Source organism: Crocodylus siamensis, chromosome 7 (assembly GCF_052110815.1).
Source record: "Crocodylus siamensis isolate JL-2025a chromosome 7, ASM5211081v1, whole genome shotgun sequence".
In the NCBI taxonomy this organism is placed as follows: Eukaryota; Metazoa; Chordata; order Crocodylia; family Crocodylidae; genus Crocodylus; species Crocodylus siamensis.
The window spans coordinates 41,123,475-41,141,888 of record NC_143401.1 but is presented as its reverse complement, the minus strand read 5'-3'; the positions used below and the strand labels follow the sequence as shown (position 1 = coordinate 41,141,888).

General features: G+C 42.7%; 1 protein-coding gene across 6 annotated transcripts in view; it reads left to right on the top strand.

The window, feature by feature from the left end:
• LDB3 (LIM domain binding 3) overlaps positions 1-18,414 on the top strand; it is a 204,946-nt gene that overhangs the window by 87,131 nt on the left and 99,401 nt on the right. For all 6 annotated transcript variants that reach the window (XM_090057124.1, XM_090057125.1, XM_090057127.1 and 3 more), the window contains one exon: positions 11,243-11,318. In XM_090057124.1, coding sequence (XP_089913250.1) covers positions 11,243-11,318 — 76 coding nt within the window. The remainder of the gene's footprint in view (positions 1-11,242; positions 11,319-18,414) is intronic.

Genomic DNA, 18,414 nt, shown 5'->3' with positions numbered 1-18,414 from the left:
CAGACCTCCTGGGGCTAAAAAGAAAAGCCTACAAAGGATGGAGGATGGGATTCACCTCCAAGGAGGAATATTCTGCACTGGTCCAGTCCTGCAGGGAGCAAACCAGGAAAGCCAAGGCTGCAACTGGATTCCAACTAGCTTTGAGCATCAAGGACAATAAAAAGTCCTTTTTTCAGATACGTAGGCAGCTGGAGGAAAAGCAAGGGCAACATTGGACCCCTGCTAAACCAGATGGGACAACTGACTCCCAGGAAAAAATCCAACCTATTAAATGATACTTTCTGTCAGTCTTTCATCAGTCCCATGGGATGCTCATGCCCACTATGGAACAGGAAGGTCCAGGTGAGGGAGATCCCCTGCCCTCCATCAATGTCAATCTCATGAAGGAACACCTTGAGAGGCTGGATACCTTCAAGTCAGCTGAAAACTGCAAGGTTCTCTACCTTGGGAGACAAAACCTGCAGCATCCTTATAGGCTCAACAGTGCTAGGCTGGCTAGCACTACGGAAGAAAGAGACTTGGGGGTCATCATTGACCACAAGATGAACATGAGCCTGCAATGTGATGCTGTGGCTAGTAAAGTGACCAAAATGCTGGCTTGCAACCATAGATGCTTCTCAAGCAAATCCCAAGACGTCATTCTCCCCTTGTACTCAGCCTTGGTGAGGCCGCAACTGGAGTACTGCGTCCAGTTTTGGGCCCCACAATTTAAAAAGGATGTGGAGAAGCTTGAGAGAGTCCAGAGAAGAGCCACGCACATGATCAGAGGTCAGGAAAACAGACCTTACAATAACAGGCTGAGAGCTATGGGGCTCTTTAGCCTGAAAAAGCACAGTCTCAGGGGTGATCTGATGGCCACCTATAAGTTTATCAGGGGTGACCACGAGTATCTTGGGGAATGTTTGTTCACCAGAGCACCCCAAGGGAAGATGAGGTTGAACGGTTATAAACTACTGCAAGACTGTTTCAGGCTGGTCATAAGGAAGAATTTCTTTACTGTCTGAGCCCCCAAGGTCTGGAATAGCTTGCCATCAGAGGTGGTTCAAGCACCTACATTGAACACCTTCAAGAGAAATTTGGGTACTTATCTTGCTAGGATCCTATGACCTCAGCTGACTTCCTGCCCCTCAGGCAGAGGGCTGGACTTGGTGATCTTCTGAGGTCCCTTCCAGCTCTAATGCCTATGAAATCTGTGAAACCACAAGGGGAGAGAGAGAACTGAGACCAAAGGGCATAAGAAAGGGTGCAATTGTGGACAGAGAAAGAAGTGGGTATGAGAATACGTAAGTAGCAGAAAAGTAGAGAAGAGCTAATGAGGAACACAAAGCAACATGGATGGTGTGGAGTGGATGGAAAGGGAAGGCTAATGGGAACAAGAGCAGATTTGAGGACACTGGCCCACATTTCTGAATCCACCCCTCCCTTTTCAACATTTTACTTATTTACTGAAGTCCCCTAGGACTACAGCAGGCTTCTTCTGGCTTCCCATCATTGTTCACTCCCACTATGCCAATATGTGTCCAGTTTTATAGGCTGGGTATGCTTCTTATTGGCTGGCTTCCCTTGTCCTAATATAGTTAATGAGTACAGAATGTGTGCCTGCAGTTCACTGTGTATCCAAGGATAGCTACATGTTTGGTTATCCAGACAAATATGGCACCATGAAGACAAGTAATTAACAGATCAAATGTTAATATTGCACCCAAGTGTTAATGTTTGCTCCCACAATAAAATATAGGTGCAAAATTTCTGGAGGAGGAATAATTAATGATGCTTGTATTTTTATCACAGGCACAAATTGTACCCACATACTGCCTCAGCCCAGCTCAAAATTTACCTCTGTTGTATTTAAGTGTTGTATGTAAGTTACTGTGAAATGTTCAGAGGTATGGAATTGTTTGTATATGCAATTTCCATTGAAGTCACTTGATTGAGCACAGAGCAGGCAGAGAATGGTGACAAATTTCAGTGGGCATCCATATTTCAGAAGGATCCTCCACAACACTTTTTGGCTGACAGAATCAAATGCTTTCATGAGATCAAATAAGGCCATATAGAGAAGCTTATTTTGTTCCTGGCATTTCTTTTGCAGCTGGTGAGCTGTTAAGATCATGTCAGTTGTACTTCTTGATGCCCTTAAACCACACTGAGATTCCAGGAGGAGTTCTTCAACAAATGGAAGGAAAGATGGTTCAGGAGGGTTCTTGCAGTGATCTTTCCTGTGGTGGACAGCAAGGTGATCCTTCTGTAGTTTTCACAGTCAGAAAGTACTGTTTCCAAAGTTGTATTTGTCTCCTTTCTTGAAGATAGTCACAATCATGGTGTCCCTGAGGTCGTCTTGGATTTTCTGATCATTCCAGATCCTTAAGATGAGGGCATGAAGCTGTGATGTAAGCTCCACTCCCCATTGCTTGAAGATTTCAGCAGGGATTCTATCTGCTCCAGATGCTATGTCATTCTGTATCTGTGTAACCTCTAATGCCGCTTGCTAGCGTGTTTCACCCAAACTGGCTTTTTGGACACCGCCGTCCCTTTAATAGTTGACAACTCACCGTCCAGTCAGATATCTTGGGTGGTCCCCAGGGGTTCTCCCCTGCCACTTATTTGTTATATTATATTATATAGTCGATATTGGGAGGAAGATCTTGTGTCCTACCTTTCCTGGATCCCCTCTTCAATCTTTCCACCCGGCTTTCCGCCTCCCCTACATCCCACCTCATGCCAACCAGATGTTAATTCCAGGCTGTGACTAGTGGTCATCACAGCACAGGTTTATCTTTTATCCCCTTTTACCTCAGTCAAGTCCAGTTTGGATGGTGTATCATCTGGCTTTATATTCATAGATGCTAGGATCAGAAGGGAACTCACAGATCATCGAGTCCGACCCCCTGCCTAAGCAGGAAAGAGTGCTGAGGTCAGATGACCTCAGCTAGATGCCTATCCAGCCTTCTCTTAAAGACCCCCACGGTAGGTCTGAGCTCCACCTCCCTTGGACGCCCATTCCAAATTTTGGCCACTCTGACCATAAAGAAGTTTTTCATGATATCTAGCCTAAATCTGCTCCCTGTCAGAGTTTGTGACCATTGTTCCTTGTTACCCAAGAGGCACCCTGGTGAACAGAGCATCTCCGATCCTGTGTTGTGCTTCCCTAATGAATCTGTAAGTGGCCACAAGATCACCTCTCAGCCTTCTCTTGAGGAGGCTGAAGAGGTCCTGGTCCCTCAGTTTCTCTTCATAGGGCTTATCCTGTAAGCCCCTAACCATATGAGTGGCCCTCCTTTGGACCCTCTCAAGTCTATCAACATCATTCTTGAAGTACAGCACCCAAAACTGAATGCAGTACTCCAACTCCAGTCTGACTAATGCCACATAGAGGGGAAGGATCACCTCCTTGGTTCTATTTGTCATGGATCTGCTGATGCGTGATAAAGTGCGGTTAGCTTTGCTGATGATTTCATCACACTGATGACTCATGTTCATCTTGCAGTCCACTGTGACTCTGAGATCCCTTTCGACTTCTGTGCTGCTGAGACAGTCACTTCCCAGCCAGTAAGTGTGCTGGATATTTTTGCACCCTAGGTGCAGCACTCTACACTTGTCCTTGTACTGCCCACTTTTCTAACCTGTCTAATCGTTCCCTACCTTCTGGAGTGTGCACTTCACCCCACAATTTAGTATCATCTGCAAGCTTGGACAGAGTACACTTCAGACCCACATCCAAGTCACTGATGAAGATATTGAAGAGTACAGGTCCAAGGACCGAGCCCCACAGGACCACACTACCAACAGGCCATACACCAACTGGCTGTCACTTTTACTGGGCCATATTACCTTTTCCCTGGTGTGTTCTTGTCTCCTCTGGTGTGGATCCATGACTGCCCACGAATCCTTTTGTCTCTCTTCTTTAGGTTAGACGTTGTCCCACTCCCGGCTGGCTGAATCCGGGATCTAGTGTTCTATTCCTGGTAAGTAGTTATGCCGTCCTGGGCTTAACTTATTCTCCTCTGGGCCCTCCTGGGGCTGCCACCCAATGTCCTCTGAGGGACTTCAAATAGCTCTGGGCCCTCTGGAGGACTCACGTCTGGTCCTCCCTGATCTCTGTCCAGTACTGTTTTTATACTTCCGCTAGGGGGCCAGCCGAGGAATTGGCATCGGCAGGCTGCCATAAAGTGGGTCCTTGCTGGCATCAGTGCCGTTCCTGGCTCTCCCTTGGCCCGAGGCAATTTTTTCTTCTGTCCCCATCACGGCGTTTTTTTCTTCAGCATCCCCATTCTGGCTACACTTCCAGTTCCTGGTGGTGTCCTGCCAGCTCCGCACCTCTCTTCCTCTAAGTAAGTATTTGTCCATGGTGGTGTCCTTGCCACAATCTGCTTGATGGCTTTCCTCACCTTGTCAAGGGTTGGAGGGATTCTGAGATCGTCTCTGACTGAGTGATGCAGGATAGAGTTGAGAACACTCTCATAAACAACAGAGTCTTGGTTGAGAAGGTCTTCATAATGCTCCTTCTAGTGGGCATTGATGGCTCCCTTTTCCTTGATTCTTTACTGGGAAACATCAAGACTGGTTTGGTGAGAGTGACCAGAAGATCCAAGAGCTGATTGATTGTAAGCACAAGGACTTTTGGCCTTGGCAAAATGACACCAACTCCAAGCAAAAGAAATTGAATTTGCAATGAGCTAAGGCAGAGATTCCAAGGAGGACCCACAATATGAAGAACAAATGATTGGAAGACAAGGCTAAGGAGATTCAACATCTTGCTGATATCCATGGTATGCATAGGTTCCTCAGTGCCCCCAAAGCCACCTATGGTCCAAGCACTCAGGGACCAACACCCTTCAGACCTGAAGATGGAGACCAGAAGAATAAAAACCTTCTGTAAGAAAACTGACTTCAATTGCAGTCTTACAGTAGGTTAACAAAGGGAAAGCCACATAAACATTGCTGTTCAAAATATGAATTACATAATGAGTGTTTCCTTTTACAAGAGCAGCAAGATTCATGTTAAGCACGCATGGAAAACAGCTATTAGTTAATACGATCAAGTCAAATCTCTTCAAGTTCCTCTAACTATAGCTGTATATGCTTCCTAAGGCAGAAAGTCCGTAAATAACGCAGCTGATTCCCAAGGTGTCTGTTACTTATGCATAAAGATGCATAACTGATTGACTGGTGAACCAAGCTCTCTCTTTGTCCTTTTTGGAACCTTGTAGCAGAGTTAAATGGATGTGTCATCCATTTCATATTTTAGCCCATATCTTGGAGAAAAAAAATTCAAACATATGACTCATTCTATCTGTGTGACATGTAAGAAAGGACACTGGAAATAAAAGAATTCAGCCACTGAAGAAGTGGGGGGTGGAAAATGTCCCTTAACTGAGATATTTCTCTGAGGGCTAATGTCTTTTACATAAATAGATGCTTTGTTCTGCAGATGGATATATTTTCATTGACTGCACCTTTGCTGCCTTCCCTTTCAATTCAAAGCTATGCTAAAGCCAGGAAATCTTAGTGCTCTGTTATAAAAGCCAGGGGGTTCAGGGCAGAATTGTTTAGAAACCTTTTTTATTTCAAAGTGATGTCTTGAAAAGTTTTGCAGAATTAATGTAATCTAAAAGTCTTAGCTGTGTAGCATTGTGGATGACAAATGTGGCATAGCAATAACTTGTGGAATAAATAAAGCATTTTAACAGTTTCCTTTATGAGAAGATGGCAGCTGGGGAAAAGAGTGGGCATAGAATAAACAGTGGGAGTGATAGAACAGTTTGGAAAATGAATCCCTATGCTGCAGTACGATGATTTTCCAGACAAGCATCAAATGGACATATATCTTGTTGCATGCTATATACAGTGAATATTTGCAGTGTTTAGTGTGTGGGAAGCAAAAATTTGTGATTTCTGTGTGTGTACAAGAATAGATACTCAGGATGGATTATAGGGCTTGCATCTGGTCTTGGATAGGTCTGGGTAAACCCAGGATGACTTTGTTATTGACTACACTGTGAGAATTGAGAGAACGTAACTGAAACCAAAATCTGGTTCTCAATTTGTTCATATCTATCTGCTCTAAAATTGTAACAAATGGTCAATGACACTTTCTGGGTACTTGGCAACTGCTGCTTGCTACCTTACTTCAGTTATTTCATGAAGGTTTGCCTGGTTATGGTAGCATTGGAGTGATGTTGTTGTAGTTGTGGTGGTCCAGAAAATAGTTGAGAAGCAATGAATTTTAGGCATGATATCTTTGATTGGACAAATTGCAAAATGGGAATTGACTTAGAAGCTTTAGAACGCGGTCCATTCTTCAAGTCAGATTAGTGCTTGTTCTGCCTTCTTTTGCCTCAGACCTGAAAAATAATACACTACATTTGGAAGCTTGTCTAAATCTATCCCAGCTTGATCCAATAGGAGATATCACCCGCATATCTGCCTGATTATGATTGGTTACTTTTTTGTGGTTAAAATGGATTGAGGAAGTTGCAAGGACCCTACTGCTCCTGTTTCATTGCTACAGGAAACCCACGCTTAGTGCTTTTTAAAAACAAGCGTTAAGTGAAACCAAAAGTATTTGTTGATACAAGATAGTGACCGCAAGTGTTTTTAATAACCCAACATGGCAACCATGATCTTTCTAACAAAAGTCACTGAGTGCTAAGTGGAATCAGGTATGAATTTAAAATGAGCGGTATAGCAAAATAGCGCCAAGCGAAAAAGCATTAAGCAGGGGTTGCCTGTATAAGTAAATATGCGGTCACATTTTACAAGCAACATTTGTTCTTAAACCCAGACACAGTGATTAACATTTGTAACTGCCTGTTCTGAGGCTTTAGAGTTCTTTATTCCCAATACATTTATATTAGTTTCATAGTTGGTAGGGAAGGGACCTGAGCAGAACATCAAGTCTGACCCCCTGCCATGGCAGGAAAATTGTATGAAGTATATTGTAAATATATTCCCATTATGGATATAACTCCTTTAGAAATCTTCCTAGCCCTTTGTTTCAATAATATGTTGAAATACATTAATAAAAGAGTACCTATATTAAACTTATTTTATTTCATTGTTCCATTATTTTTATAGGTGTCATGCTCGTATGTATATCATTTTGTATAATGTAGACATCTCTTATGTCATGTCTTCATTTTTCTCAAGTGAAATAGATCTTTGTAACCTTTCTACGTGTGGAAATCTTCCAGTACCTCTAATGAGTTTACTTGTTCTTCTCTGGACTGAAGTACATTTTTGAAAGGTGGGAGCCAAATCTGAATGCACTGTCCAAGATGGAGTTACATAGTAATATAGAAATTATCATGTTGGATCAGACCATTGGTCCATCTTCTAGTGGTCTGCCTCTGGTAGTTGCCATTGCCAGATACTTTAAAAGAAAAGTGCAGTCACCCTCAAGTGATGTGTACATTTATGGAATAGCCTGCCCCAGAAAGTTTTTCCATCCTGCAGTCTAAGCAGTCCAACTATGCCTTGAAATGCAAGATTCTGTATTTCTACTTATTCAAACCCTTTTTAAAGATTTGCCTGTAAGTATTACTAAAAATCAGAAGTTTAATTCTGATTTCCAAAATTTCGTTAAATAAGGAAGAGAAGTCCTTGGATGTTGATGAAAACAGCGCAACAGAAATTAACTATCCCTCAGTACAAGAATGATGTCTGATAGGAGGGTGTGGGGGATTACTAGTAAATTTGAAGGGAGCTGAGGAGCCCAATCCATGCTCTGAAAGTTTTTCCACAGATATGACAAGTGGTGCCTTGTGGGGTGGGGGGGCAACTGCTGGTCAGGATGTTGTGTGCTTTCCTTCCTCTGCAGTTTCTCAGTCTTCTGAGCAAGATGGTTCTCTCTGAAGTAGGCTGTATCTTGATGTATGGTGCAGCACCATAGAGACCTGTTACCAACCAGTAACCCCCATCCCGGGACGTCATTCTCCCCTTGTACTCGGCCTTGGTGAGGCCGCAGCTGGAGTACTGTGTCCAGTTTTGGGCTCCACAATTCAAAAAGGATTTGGAGAAGCTTGAGAGAGTCCAGAGGAGAGCCACGCGCATGATCAGAGGTCAGGAAAACAGACCTTACGATGACAGGCTGAGAGCCATGGGACTCTTTAGCCTGGAAAAGCGTAGGCTCAGGGGTGATCTGATGGCCACCTATAAGTTTATCAGGGGTGACCACCAGGATCTGGGGGAATGTTTGTTCACCAGAGCGCCCCACGGGATGACGAGGTCGAATGGTCACAAACTCCTGCAAGACCGTTTCAGGCTGGACATAAGGAAGAATTTCTTTACTGTCCGAGCCCCCAAGGTCTGGAACAGTCTGCCAGCGGAGGTGGTTCAAGCACCTACATTGAACACCTTCAAGAGTAAATTGGATGCTTATCTTGCTGGGATCCTATGACCCCAGCTGACTTCCTGCCCTTTGGGCAGGGGGCTGGACTCGATGATCTCCCGAGGTCCCTTCCAGCCCTAATGTCTATGAAGTCTATGAAATCTATGACAAACCCCCAATTTGTAGGGTTGATGCCACCCTTAAGGTTCGCTTTCAGGTTGTCCTTGTAGCACTTCCTCTGTGGGTCGTCTTTCCATGACTAAGTTGAGAAAAGAAGACTTACTTTGAAAGATAACTCTCAGCCATCTGCACACAGTGGCCAGCCCAGAGGAGTTGATGGTTCATGATCTTTGCCTCAGTGCTGGTTATGTTAGCAGGAGAGAGGATGCTGGCATTGGTGCAGTGGTCTTCTCATCTAATGAGAAGCAGCTTATTGCTGTACTAGGGAAATACATCAAGGGCTTAGTGACCAACTGTTCACCAGGGCACCCAAGGGAAAAACCAGAAGTAATGGCCACAAACTCCTGGAAGATCAATTCAGGCTCAACATTAGGAAAAACTTCTTCAGTCAGGGTGTCCAGACTGTGGAATATGCTCCCTCCAGAGGTGGTGCAATCACTTACCCTGGAAATCTTCAAGAGGAGACTAGACCAGGCATGGCTGGTAAACGCAGACTGGTGGACTGTCCCACAGGAGTGGCAGAGGGGTTTGCAGTTGGCTGGCAGCGGGGTGGGAGGGTGCAGGTTTGCAGCCAGCCAGGAGCTGGGGGGTTTGCAGTGTCTGGCCAACTGCAAACCCCACCCCACTGCTGGCTGGTTGTAAACTCCCTCCCCTTCCCCACTCCTGTGGAATGCCCTACCGCCCCACTAGTCTGAGTTCACCAGCCACGCCTGAACTACACAGTCACCTTGCTGGGGTCACCTGACCCCCAGTTATCTTTCCTGCTTGGTGCAGGGGGCTGAACCTGATGATTTTCTGAGGTCCCTTCCGGCCTTACAATCTATGAACCTATAAAGCAAAGAACCTTCCTGAGGTAATGCTGATGGAACCATTCCAGGTGCTTAAGATGGGTTTGCTATGGCAACCATACCTCATCCATAGAGGAACATGGAGATAACCACTGCAGTGTAGACCAGGATCTTAGTTCCCATCTGCAGATCTCAGTCAGCAAAGACCTGGTGAAGCAGCTTTCTGAAACATATGCTGGTACAGTGAATCCTGTTTGATTTCTGCATCAAGACTGGCTGACTGGGAGAGGTGACTACCAAGTTATGGGAAATTCTTAGTGTTTTCCAGGAGTTTTCCAGCAATAGTAATTTGTGGGGGAGAAGGGCAGCTTGCATTGGGGCAGGCTGATGGAGCACGTTGATCTTCCCAATGTTAATGGAGGGTCCAAGGCTATGATAGTCACCTGAGAAAAAGGTCAAGCATAGACTGCAAATCAGTCTCAGTGTGCACCATGATAACACAGTAATCAGCCTACTGAACATTGGTGATGCCGGTCTTGGTAACTTTCATTTTGCTGTGAAGGTGTTACAAGTTGAAAAGCTGACTGTCCATTCGATATTCAACATCAATTCCGGGAGGAAGGCGGTTACAGCTAAGAACCAAAATCACAGCAAGATGGATGGAAAAAAGTGTTGGGGCAATGACGCAGCCCTGCTTGACACAAGTACAGATGGTAAATGGGCCTGTCTCTGATCCATTGCAAAGGACTGTGGCAGTCATCCTGTTATAGACTAGCCTGAGGACACTGATAAACTTCAGTGGACAACCAAATCTAGCCAGCACGTTCCATAATGCTATATGATTGATGGAGTCGAGGACCTTGGTTAGGTCAATGAATACCATAAACAGCTCCTGGTGTTTCTCTCTACACATCTTCTAGGTCTGTTGTGCAACAAAAATCATTTTGGTGGTACTCCATGATGATCTAAAGCCACACTGTGATTCTGAAAGGACTTCTTCAACAAGGGGGAGAGGCAATTCAGAAGTATGCTAGTAAGAAACTTCCCAGCAAGAGAGAGGAGGGCAATGCCTTAGTAGTTCCCAAACGCTGACTTGTCCCCTTTCTTGAAGATGGTCACAGTGCTGGCATCCTTTAAGTCAGGTGGAACTTCCTTGTTAACCCATATTTTGATGAGAAGTTGGTGACATTTTTGTGCTAGTGCTGTTCCACCAGCCTTGAAGACCTCTGTGGCAATACTGTCTGGGCCTGGTGCCTTTTTTGTTCTTGGTCTGTGATGGCATGCCAGACTTCCTTGAAGGATAGGGGATCAGCAAGAGGTTCTATGACTGGATGTTGAGGGATAGACTTGATGATGGCAACTGATACCTCAGATTTCCAGTTGAGTAGTCTTGAAGTGCTCCTTCCAGCATTGCTTGATGATGGGTACATTGTCCATGAGATGGGTGGAGCTGTCCTGGTGTTGCAAGACATTGGGCAATTGAAACATGGCCCATGGATGGCTTTTATTGCTTGAAAGGAGCTTCTCATGTCATCTTGGTCAGTGAAACTCTGGATTTCCATAGCCTTCACTTGCCACCACTGGTTCTTGATAGCCCACTCTGAACTACAGCTTTGAGCTAGTGGTAAACCTCTCATTTTTGCTGCTTGGAGGGTTCATTTTGCCACCTGCAGAACGTGGGTCTCTGCTGATAGATAAGTGCTAGGATTTTCTCGTTGTTCTTGTCAAACCAGTCTTGGTGATGGTAAGTGGAGTAGCCAATAGATTCAGCACATGCCTTGTAAAAACAGCAATATAGTAAAAGCAAGGCCAGATTTTATGTAGGATTTTCACTCTTGATGAAGAAGTATTTATCTGTGCAATACAAAAATATTGTTAGAAATCAGGAGGCTGGTTTTTTTTTTTCTTAACTGCTTTTCTTTTTTTTCTTTTTTTTAATCTGCAGATCGAAACGCCCAGCACCAGTTCCAACAGCAACACTCAGAGTTGACTCTCCCAGGCCGGTAATTCCCCATCAGAAGGTATGTGGCATATTTTTCTTCCTCTTAAAGCACGAGCATGCTTTATATAAAACCTAAAGCAACACAAAAAATAGCCCTTTCTCCCTACCCCAGGTATATGCATTAATGGAATGCACAATATGTGAAGTGTCACAATTGCTAAATAAATGTAATACGGTGATGAACTTTCCTTTTTTAGTTGGTATTTGCAGATCTGGAGCAGCTATTCATTATTTGCTTAGTTTCTACAACACTAAACTTGGAGCAGCTGGCGCATTCCTGTCTTTTTCATCGTGTTCCCTTACAGCTTGTGATTATCTATCAGAGCTCCACAAAAGATATAGCTGCTTTCTAGAAAAATCCTAATAGTCTGTGTCTCAGCTCATTTAAAAACTCAGTAAATATGACAACATATTGACTTGGTAAAAACAAATTTGGGCATTTTAAAAGCTAGTGCCATACTAGCTTGATAGGCTTATTGTGTTCATCTATAGATCTCCTACAAAAATAGAAAGATATTAATTTAAAGTTGAGCCATAAATGATAGGGAAAATGGACAGTTCTGTTTCTGCAGTAAAAATCCAATGAGAGAGAAATCTATATCACAAAAATAAGCACTACCATGGATATTCAATTACTCTTATTACATTTACGATGCGACTAACCAGTTAATCATATCTTAAGTTGTTACCTGGCTATATGTTAATGCAATTAATGGCTTGATAAAACAAGGAATAAGGTATAAAGTTATTACATAAAAAAGTATAATAACTGTGGCTGATTCCTATCATGCCATTAATTGAAAGTGTGGCCCGGCTGGGACTCCCAGCTGCAGGGTGCATCTCTGTGGCTGGCAGCCCTCTCAGCTGAGGGAGCTCCCAATTCTGAGAGCTCACTATTTGCCCCCAAGACTAGAATCCTTTAGCTGACAGGGCTCCCAGCTGTAGGGGGTGCATGATGTGTACCCAGAGCTGGGAGCCCCATCTACTGATCCAGACTCCCAGCCATAGAGGCACACGTCTGCCTGGGGCTTCAGTATCATTCATGTCAGCAACCTCTGTGGCATTACAGAAGAGCATGAATGGTTTGAAAGACAATGTATCCTTTTCCTCCCAGAGGTTTTCCCTCCATATCTGAGATATATCATTTTGGCAGGGCAGTGAAGAGTAAATTTGCACTGCCTGTGTTCAAGCTGTTCCAATTAACTGAATAAACACAGGGGGCTCAAAAATACCTACTCTTATCAACCCTATTCATTTAGTGAGTGCCAACTTCAACACTTAAAACTATATACAATAATGAAAGAAAATCAACAGACTATGTCAGATCCCAAATCAGAAGCCAAATGGGCATGCCAGCCTTATGAATCACTCCAAAATACTCTGCTTTCCGGTTTCAGGGTTTAGGAGATTTATGTCTCCCTGTAGCAGCTGCTGACATTTTGAAACTCACCTACAAGAGTGAGCTTGAGGAGTAAATGGTTAGGCTTTATTTATTTATTGAATATGAAATGAAGCAACTTAGCCATTTTGTGACTGAGTCAGAAGTGTTACTTCAACTCTAGTCTCTTTTTGATATCAGAGCAAGGGAATGAGACATGCAAAAATTGACTTTGCTGAGAATATTTTTCGTCCATATTATTGCTTCTGAGGCATACAGAAGGTTCTGGGATAAAGGGATAGTCAATGTGTATGCCCCTTGCTTCATCCAGGGAGATTGAAAAAGCCTTCCTCTTCTTACACCGTAGTAACGTGGAGCTTATAAATTTACATAGTAACTTTGTTGAGTTGAAGGTTATTGGAAAGGAGTCACTGGATAGCAATATGAGCTTTCATGGAAGAGAACTTCCTCTTGCTGCACCATCACAGGAGGGAATTGTCTTCTGTCCTGCCCCCTTCTCCTCCCCCTGCCCCCCTCAAAATTCCTTCAGAGTACTGTTAGCCTCCAAAGCAGCTTGAATGACTCAATAGACTGTCTCTCCATACACTGAAACTTTTACATGACCATATGTCATTCAAGTCTTTCAGTGACATCTGGACAGATGTGACAGAATTGCATAGCTTCAGCATTTGGCAATTCATGATCATGTAATAGTTTTTCCACACCAGATTTCAATACTCCATAATTATATGTTCTCCTTGCCAAAAGTTGATTTTAAAACCTCCTCAGTAAGGACATCCCATATTGCAGCGCCATTTATATCAGGTAAGAGATAAGGGCAGGGGAAAGGTTAGATGCATACTACAAAGATGCTTACAATATTTTTTTTATTTTAGCTGAGCAATAGTTGAAGTATCATGTTACCTTATATTTCCTATCTAATCCTATAGCAGGACACAAGGATTAAAGAACTCAGGCCACCAAAGCATAGAAATGTATTTTCCAAGATCATGTTACCTTGAACATAAGTATTCTCTCAGCTGGGAATAAGTTATATGTGGCGGGGGATTATTTTTGGGACTGGAAAGGAACTGAAAGCAGGCAATCAGTTAAGGCTGCTTTTCTAGGGTATGTGGGAGACTCCAGCAGGTAGGATGTGAATGATGTTACATGTTTTGAAGCAAGAGGGATGGGGTTGGACATATAACCAGGAGTGAGGGAGCCCATAGGAACAGAGGACTGGAGGAGGCCAATTAAGCTATTAAGTCCAGTGCCCTACACTGATGGGCATTTTTTTTTTTAACCAAAGTAACCCTAAAATTGCTGGTTCAAATCCTCACTCACAACTACAAGGCAAGGTACCTGAAACACCAAGAATGAATGCCCTATATAACATGCCATAGGTAAAAGCAGCAGAAACATGAGCACTACCAGTGACCTGACATTGCAATGACAGTGTTTAATATATGCTCAGAAATGCTAAGTAAATGATCATGCCTCAAGCTACAAAGAAAGGCAACTGTCCTTCCTACCCTCTTCAGTCCATGCCAATCTGACATGGTGGAGGAGGTAAAATTCTTTTCTGACCCCAGATTTGGTGACCAGTAGGACCTTGAGCAGAAGAGCAAGACTCTCTAGTCAGAAAGGTCTGGATTTTTTATTGTCTGGGCAGGAACATCAGTGCACCTCAGTCAAAAATTCCAGCTTCAGCAGTGGCCAGTGTCCTAAGGCTTTAGAGGTAGGTAAATCTTCTTGCTATCAGAGGCCAGTAGCATTCATAAAAGGGAAAAAGTCCTTCCCAGCCTCAACTAGAGGTTAGCAAAAGCCCTAAGAGATATCTAAGCTCTTTGTTCAGCTAGGGCATCTGCTTGACAAATAGAAGGTTTGCAGGAGCTAAGAATCAGTTTAGGTGTGGTTTCTGTCCAAGTTCAGTAACTGAACTAAGTCCTCTTTGAGTGCATTTTGGGAAGGAAATACAATAAATTATTATTGCTTTGAAACTCAGAGATCTCAAATATAAAAAAGCAAGCTAACTGATGTAAACTGTAGTTTCACATATGTGAGGTAAGGCATGTTTCAGAAAATGCATTTTTAAAATAGTTTTGTTTGCTTGTCATGGTTTTTAAACTATTTTCAGATAACAGTAGCACTGTTGCTATTGGCTGGCTGGAATGGCTGGTTTACAGGACTGTCAATGAGATTGAAAGTCAGAGTTTTTTCCTTTTAGGTCACTAATTCCAGTCCAGGTTGGTAGTGTTAGAGTCAGTTGGCTATTACAATGGCCTGTATGAAGAGTTTGATTACATATCAGCTCTTAGACTGCAAGAGGCTATGTTACAAAACAATCAATACAGAGTTGTCCTTTCACCTGGTATACTGTCACCTGGAATAGTGATCTTCCCCACACAAGATTTAAGTAGGGTTAGGGCAGTCCAGGGAAATATGCCCACTTACACAAGATCGGTAATTAGTATTATTCATTCTTTCTGTTGAATATTGTTACCAATCCAAATGCAATTGCTACTGGTTTGCAAGCTTGTGTTTCTATTCAGTTCCTGCCAGCAGCTGATTAAATTTTAGATTAAGAATTTATAAGTACAATTTCAGCCTCTTTCAGGTTGGGAGGAATGTCTGAAATAGATGCAATTTCTGTGACTTTTTTCCATCAGGAGTCTCATGGCTGATCTCTCATATAAAAAAGTTTTGACCAGGTTTTCACATTTTCCTCAAACAATAGGGTGCAACTTGAAACAGTACTGATCTTAGGCAAGTTGCATGCTCTAGGTGTGAGGTATATGAAAGAACAGAGAGACATATCCAAGTCTGAACGCATTTGTAGGTAGAAGTCATTCAAAATGGAGTAGGAAGAATAGAGAGTAGAGTCTTTATATATGCTGGTTGAGAATCACTGGTACAAGCATTATGTCTAGGTATGTAATACATTCATCACATTCTGTACTCTCTCAAAGACAGCAATATAAATTGTAAATGGTACTATTTTATTAAAGTAGTGCTCAGAGGTCACAACTGGGACCTGATTGTGCTCATAAACTAGATAATCCTTAAAATTTATATGTACAAAATGACCTACAATCATATAATTGGAGGCAAGTTGGTATTGCACAGTAACATATGGAACAGGAGAACTGGATTTTATTCCTGGCCCTTCTAAAGAATGCTTGTTGTATGATTTGGGGGAAGTTTATTTAACTCCCCTATACCTCAGTTTGCCTATCTGTTAACAAGTGATCAAAGATTCTTCACAGGTGAGAGTTATGAGTCTCAGTTAATTAATATTTATGAAAAAATGTTGAAATAGTTTAGATAGCAGTATAAAAGAAACCGTGTAATAACTATACTGAAGTATTGCATAAGAAGGTCCAAGTTGAGAATATGCATTCAGAATTGAGGTTCATATTCCCAATATAAGCAGTACAGCTTAACACTACATTAACAAAATATCCTTCTCTATGGTACCTTGACACTACATGGGGATTTACAACCCTGGAAGAAATTGAGGCAGATTAATGCTGATGCAGTAGGCATCCTTCAGGCTGAGAACAGCTGTATTCAGGTTCACTTTATTTCATGGAAGTAGAGAATTTGGCCAAACATCTCATTCTTAGAGGAGTAAGAAAAATATTGCTGAGAAAAAAAGAATGTGCTGAACGAATGCTCTATAACCTCCTTCCATCCCCAAACATTCTGTGTTCTCTTCTGCACTCACCATTTTTAAACTCATGCACTCACAGGTGTCTTGGTGTTACACTAGGAAATTAGAATCAGCTTTCTGACTTCTCTATAGAGGAAGGAATCTCTGCAAGGTGACAGTATCTTTCTCTAGGGAGGAAGCCCAATGCCCAGAAACACTTCTGGTCCACTTCTGGGTCTCCTGGGGAGCACACAGGGGGGCCCCTGCACCCCCCCAGCTCAGTGACTGGTGCCTCCTGGGTCTGAGGGAGTGTCAGAGCCTGCTCTTCTGGTTGGCTGAAGGGTAGCATCTGGCTTGTATGGATTAAAATATTAGCTCACATTTCCAGCTAGAGATGAATTGATGAAGTGGAATGGGAGGGAGATGGGGAACAGAGGAGTGTTAGTCACTGTTTGGCTACTTATTACTTCTTTTGATATAATGCTAGGAGTCACATCGCTGCTCATTACTAGAAACCTGACCTTCAGATTTCACAAGTACAATAAATTTCTTCTGCATTGCTCTGTTCTTGCCACTAGACTGAAACAAATAGAACAATAATTTACTCTAAAATATCCTCCTAGGAATAAACCAAAATAGCAGATAGTTTATTAATCATGGAACAGAAAAAACAAAGTGACCTGATCAGTAGAAGATTGAAATTACACTGCTGCTAGAACTCCCTTTCCTTAACTTTCCCAGACGCACCTCTATAGAATAGCAACCTTAAGTTAAAAATAGCTTCCAGTGTAAACTGAAGAATATAGTTATGGCTTTTCTATTCTAATAGTGAATAACTAAGAAGAATCAATATATCCAGTATTCTAGTGTGCAGTTAGAAACACACATTCCATTTTACTTCAGCTGGAAAATGGTTAAGAAATAGAATTAAAACTTCTTCAGAGTCCTCAAGGCTGGTATCCTCACTAGCTTTATTTTGTCTCCCTGCTTCCTCAGTATTCCCTTTCCTATAACCTTCTTTATATTTTTATCTGCTGTGTTGCCAAACGTTATCCAGATGCATTTTATTGATAAAAGGATCTATTGTTTGTAGTCTTTGCAGCTCATGCTAACACCAGCTTGCTTATGTCAGGAGGGAAGAAAGGAACCTTTCATTGAATATACATTGACCTCAAATGTTTTTCAAATTAACCTGTAAATCTAACTGCATCAACTCCTGTTGGTTCCTTTTACAGTTATTGTATCCATTTTGCCTTGATTTTTGCAGGATGTAAACCTGCTATGCATAACAGGTGACTTTCTCTGGGAAAAGATTTTGGTATTTGTTAATTCTTTAAAATATTTTTAGAAGAAAATCCTGTTTTTTATTTGTTTAGTGGTATTTGGATGCCTACAATAGACTGCTTAGTTCAGCCTGAATTGGGGACAGTGATTTGACTTGCTGATTTGAATCACTGTCCCCAATTTGATTCAGCCTAATCTGAATCTGAAGATTCAATGTTCATTCAGAGAATCAGTGATTTGGTCATAGACACAGCTTTAAATGTTTTTTCTACATACTTCAAGTTACCAGGGGCGGTTCATAAACACTGTGATGGTGGGATGGATGGAGTCCACCAGGGAGCTTGTGGGGGGCCCTGTACTCCACCCCAGCTCAGTGATCAGCCATGGAGGAACCCTGGGTGCCCTCCTTCAGACCCAGGAGGCACCAGTCACTGAGCTGGGGGGGTGCAGGGGCCCCCCTGTGTGCTCCCCAGCAGAGGACCAGAAGTGTTTCTGGTCCATTTCCAAGTTTGCTGCCAAGTGCACTGCGGAGCTTCCTGCACTCCTGTGGGACTCTTCATCTGCCCCAGCATCTCAGCATTCATGAGCTACCTGGTACCTTGAGGTATGTAGAAAAAACATTTAAAGCTGTCTATGTCCAAATCGATTTGGAGGTTTCTGATTTGATTCAGATCAGAGGGTCCTCTGATTTTGATTCAGATTCGGCCACTGAATTGGGCCAGATCTCCTCTGAATTAGTGCTTAGTGACTGTTTTTTGTAGAATTTTGAGGTCAAAAACGTGATGACTAAAGCACATCATA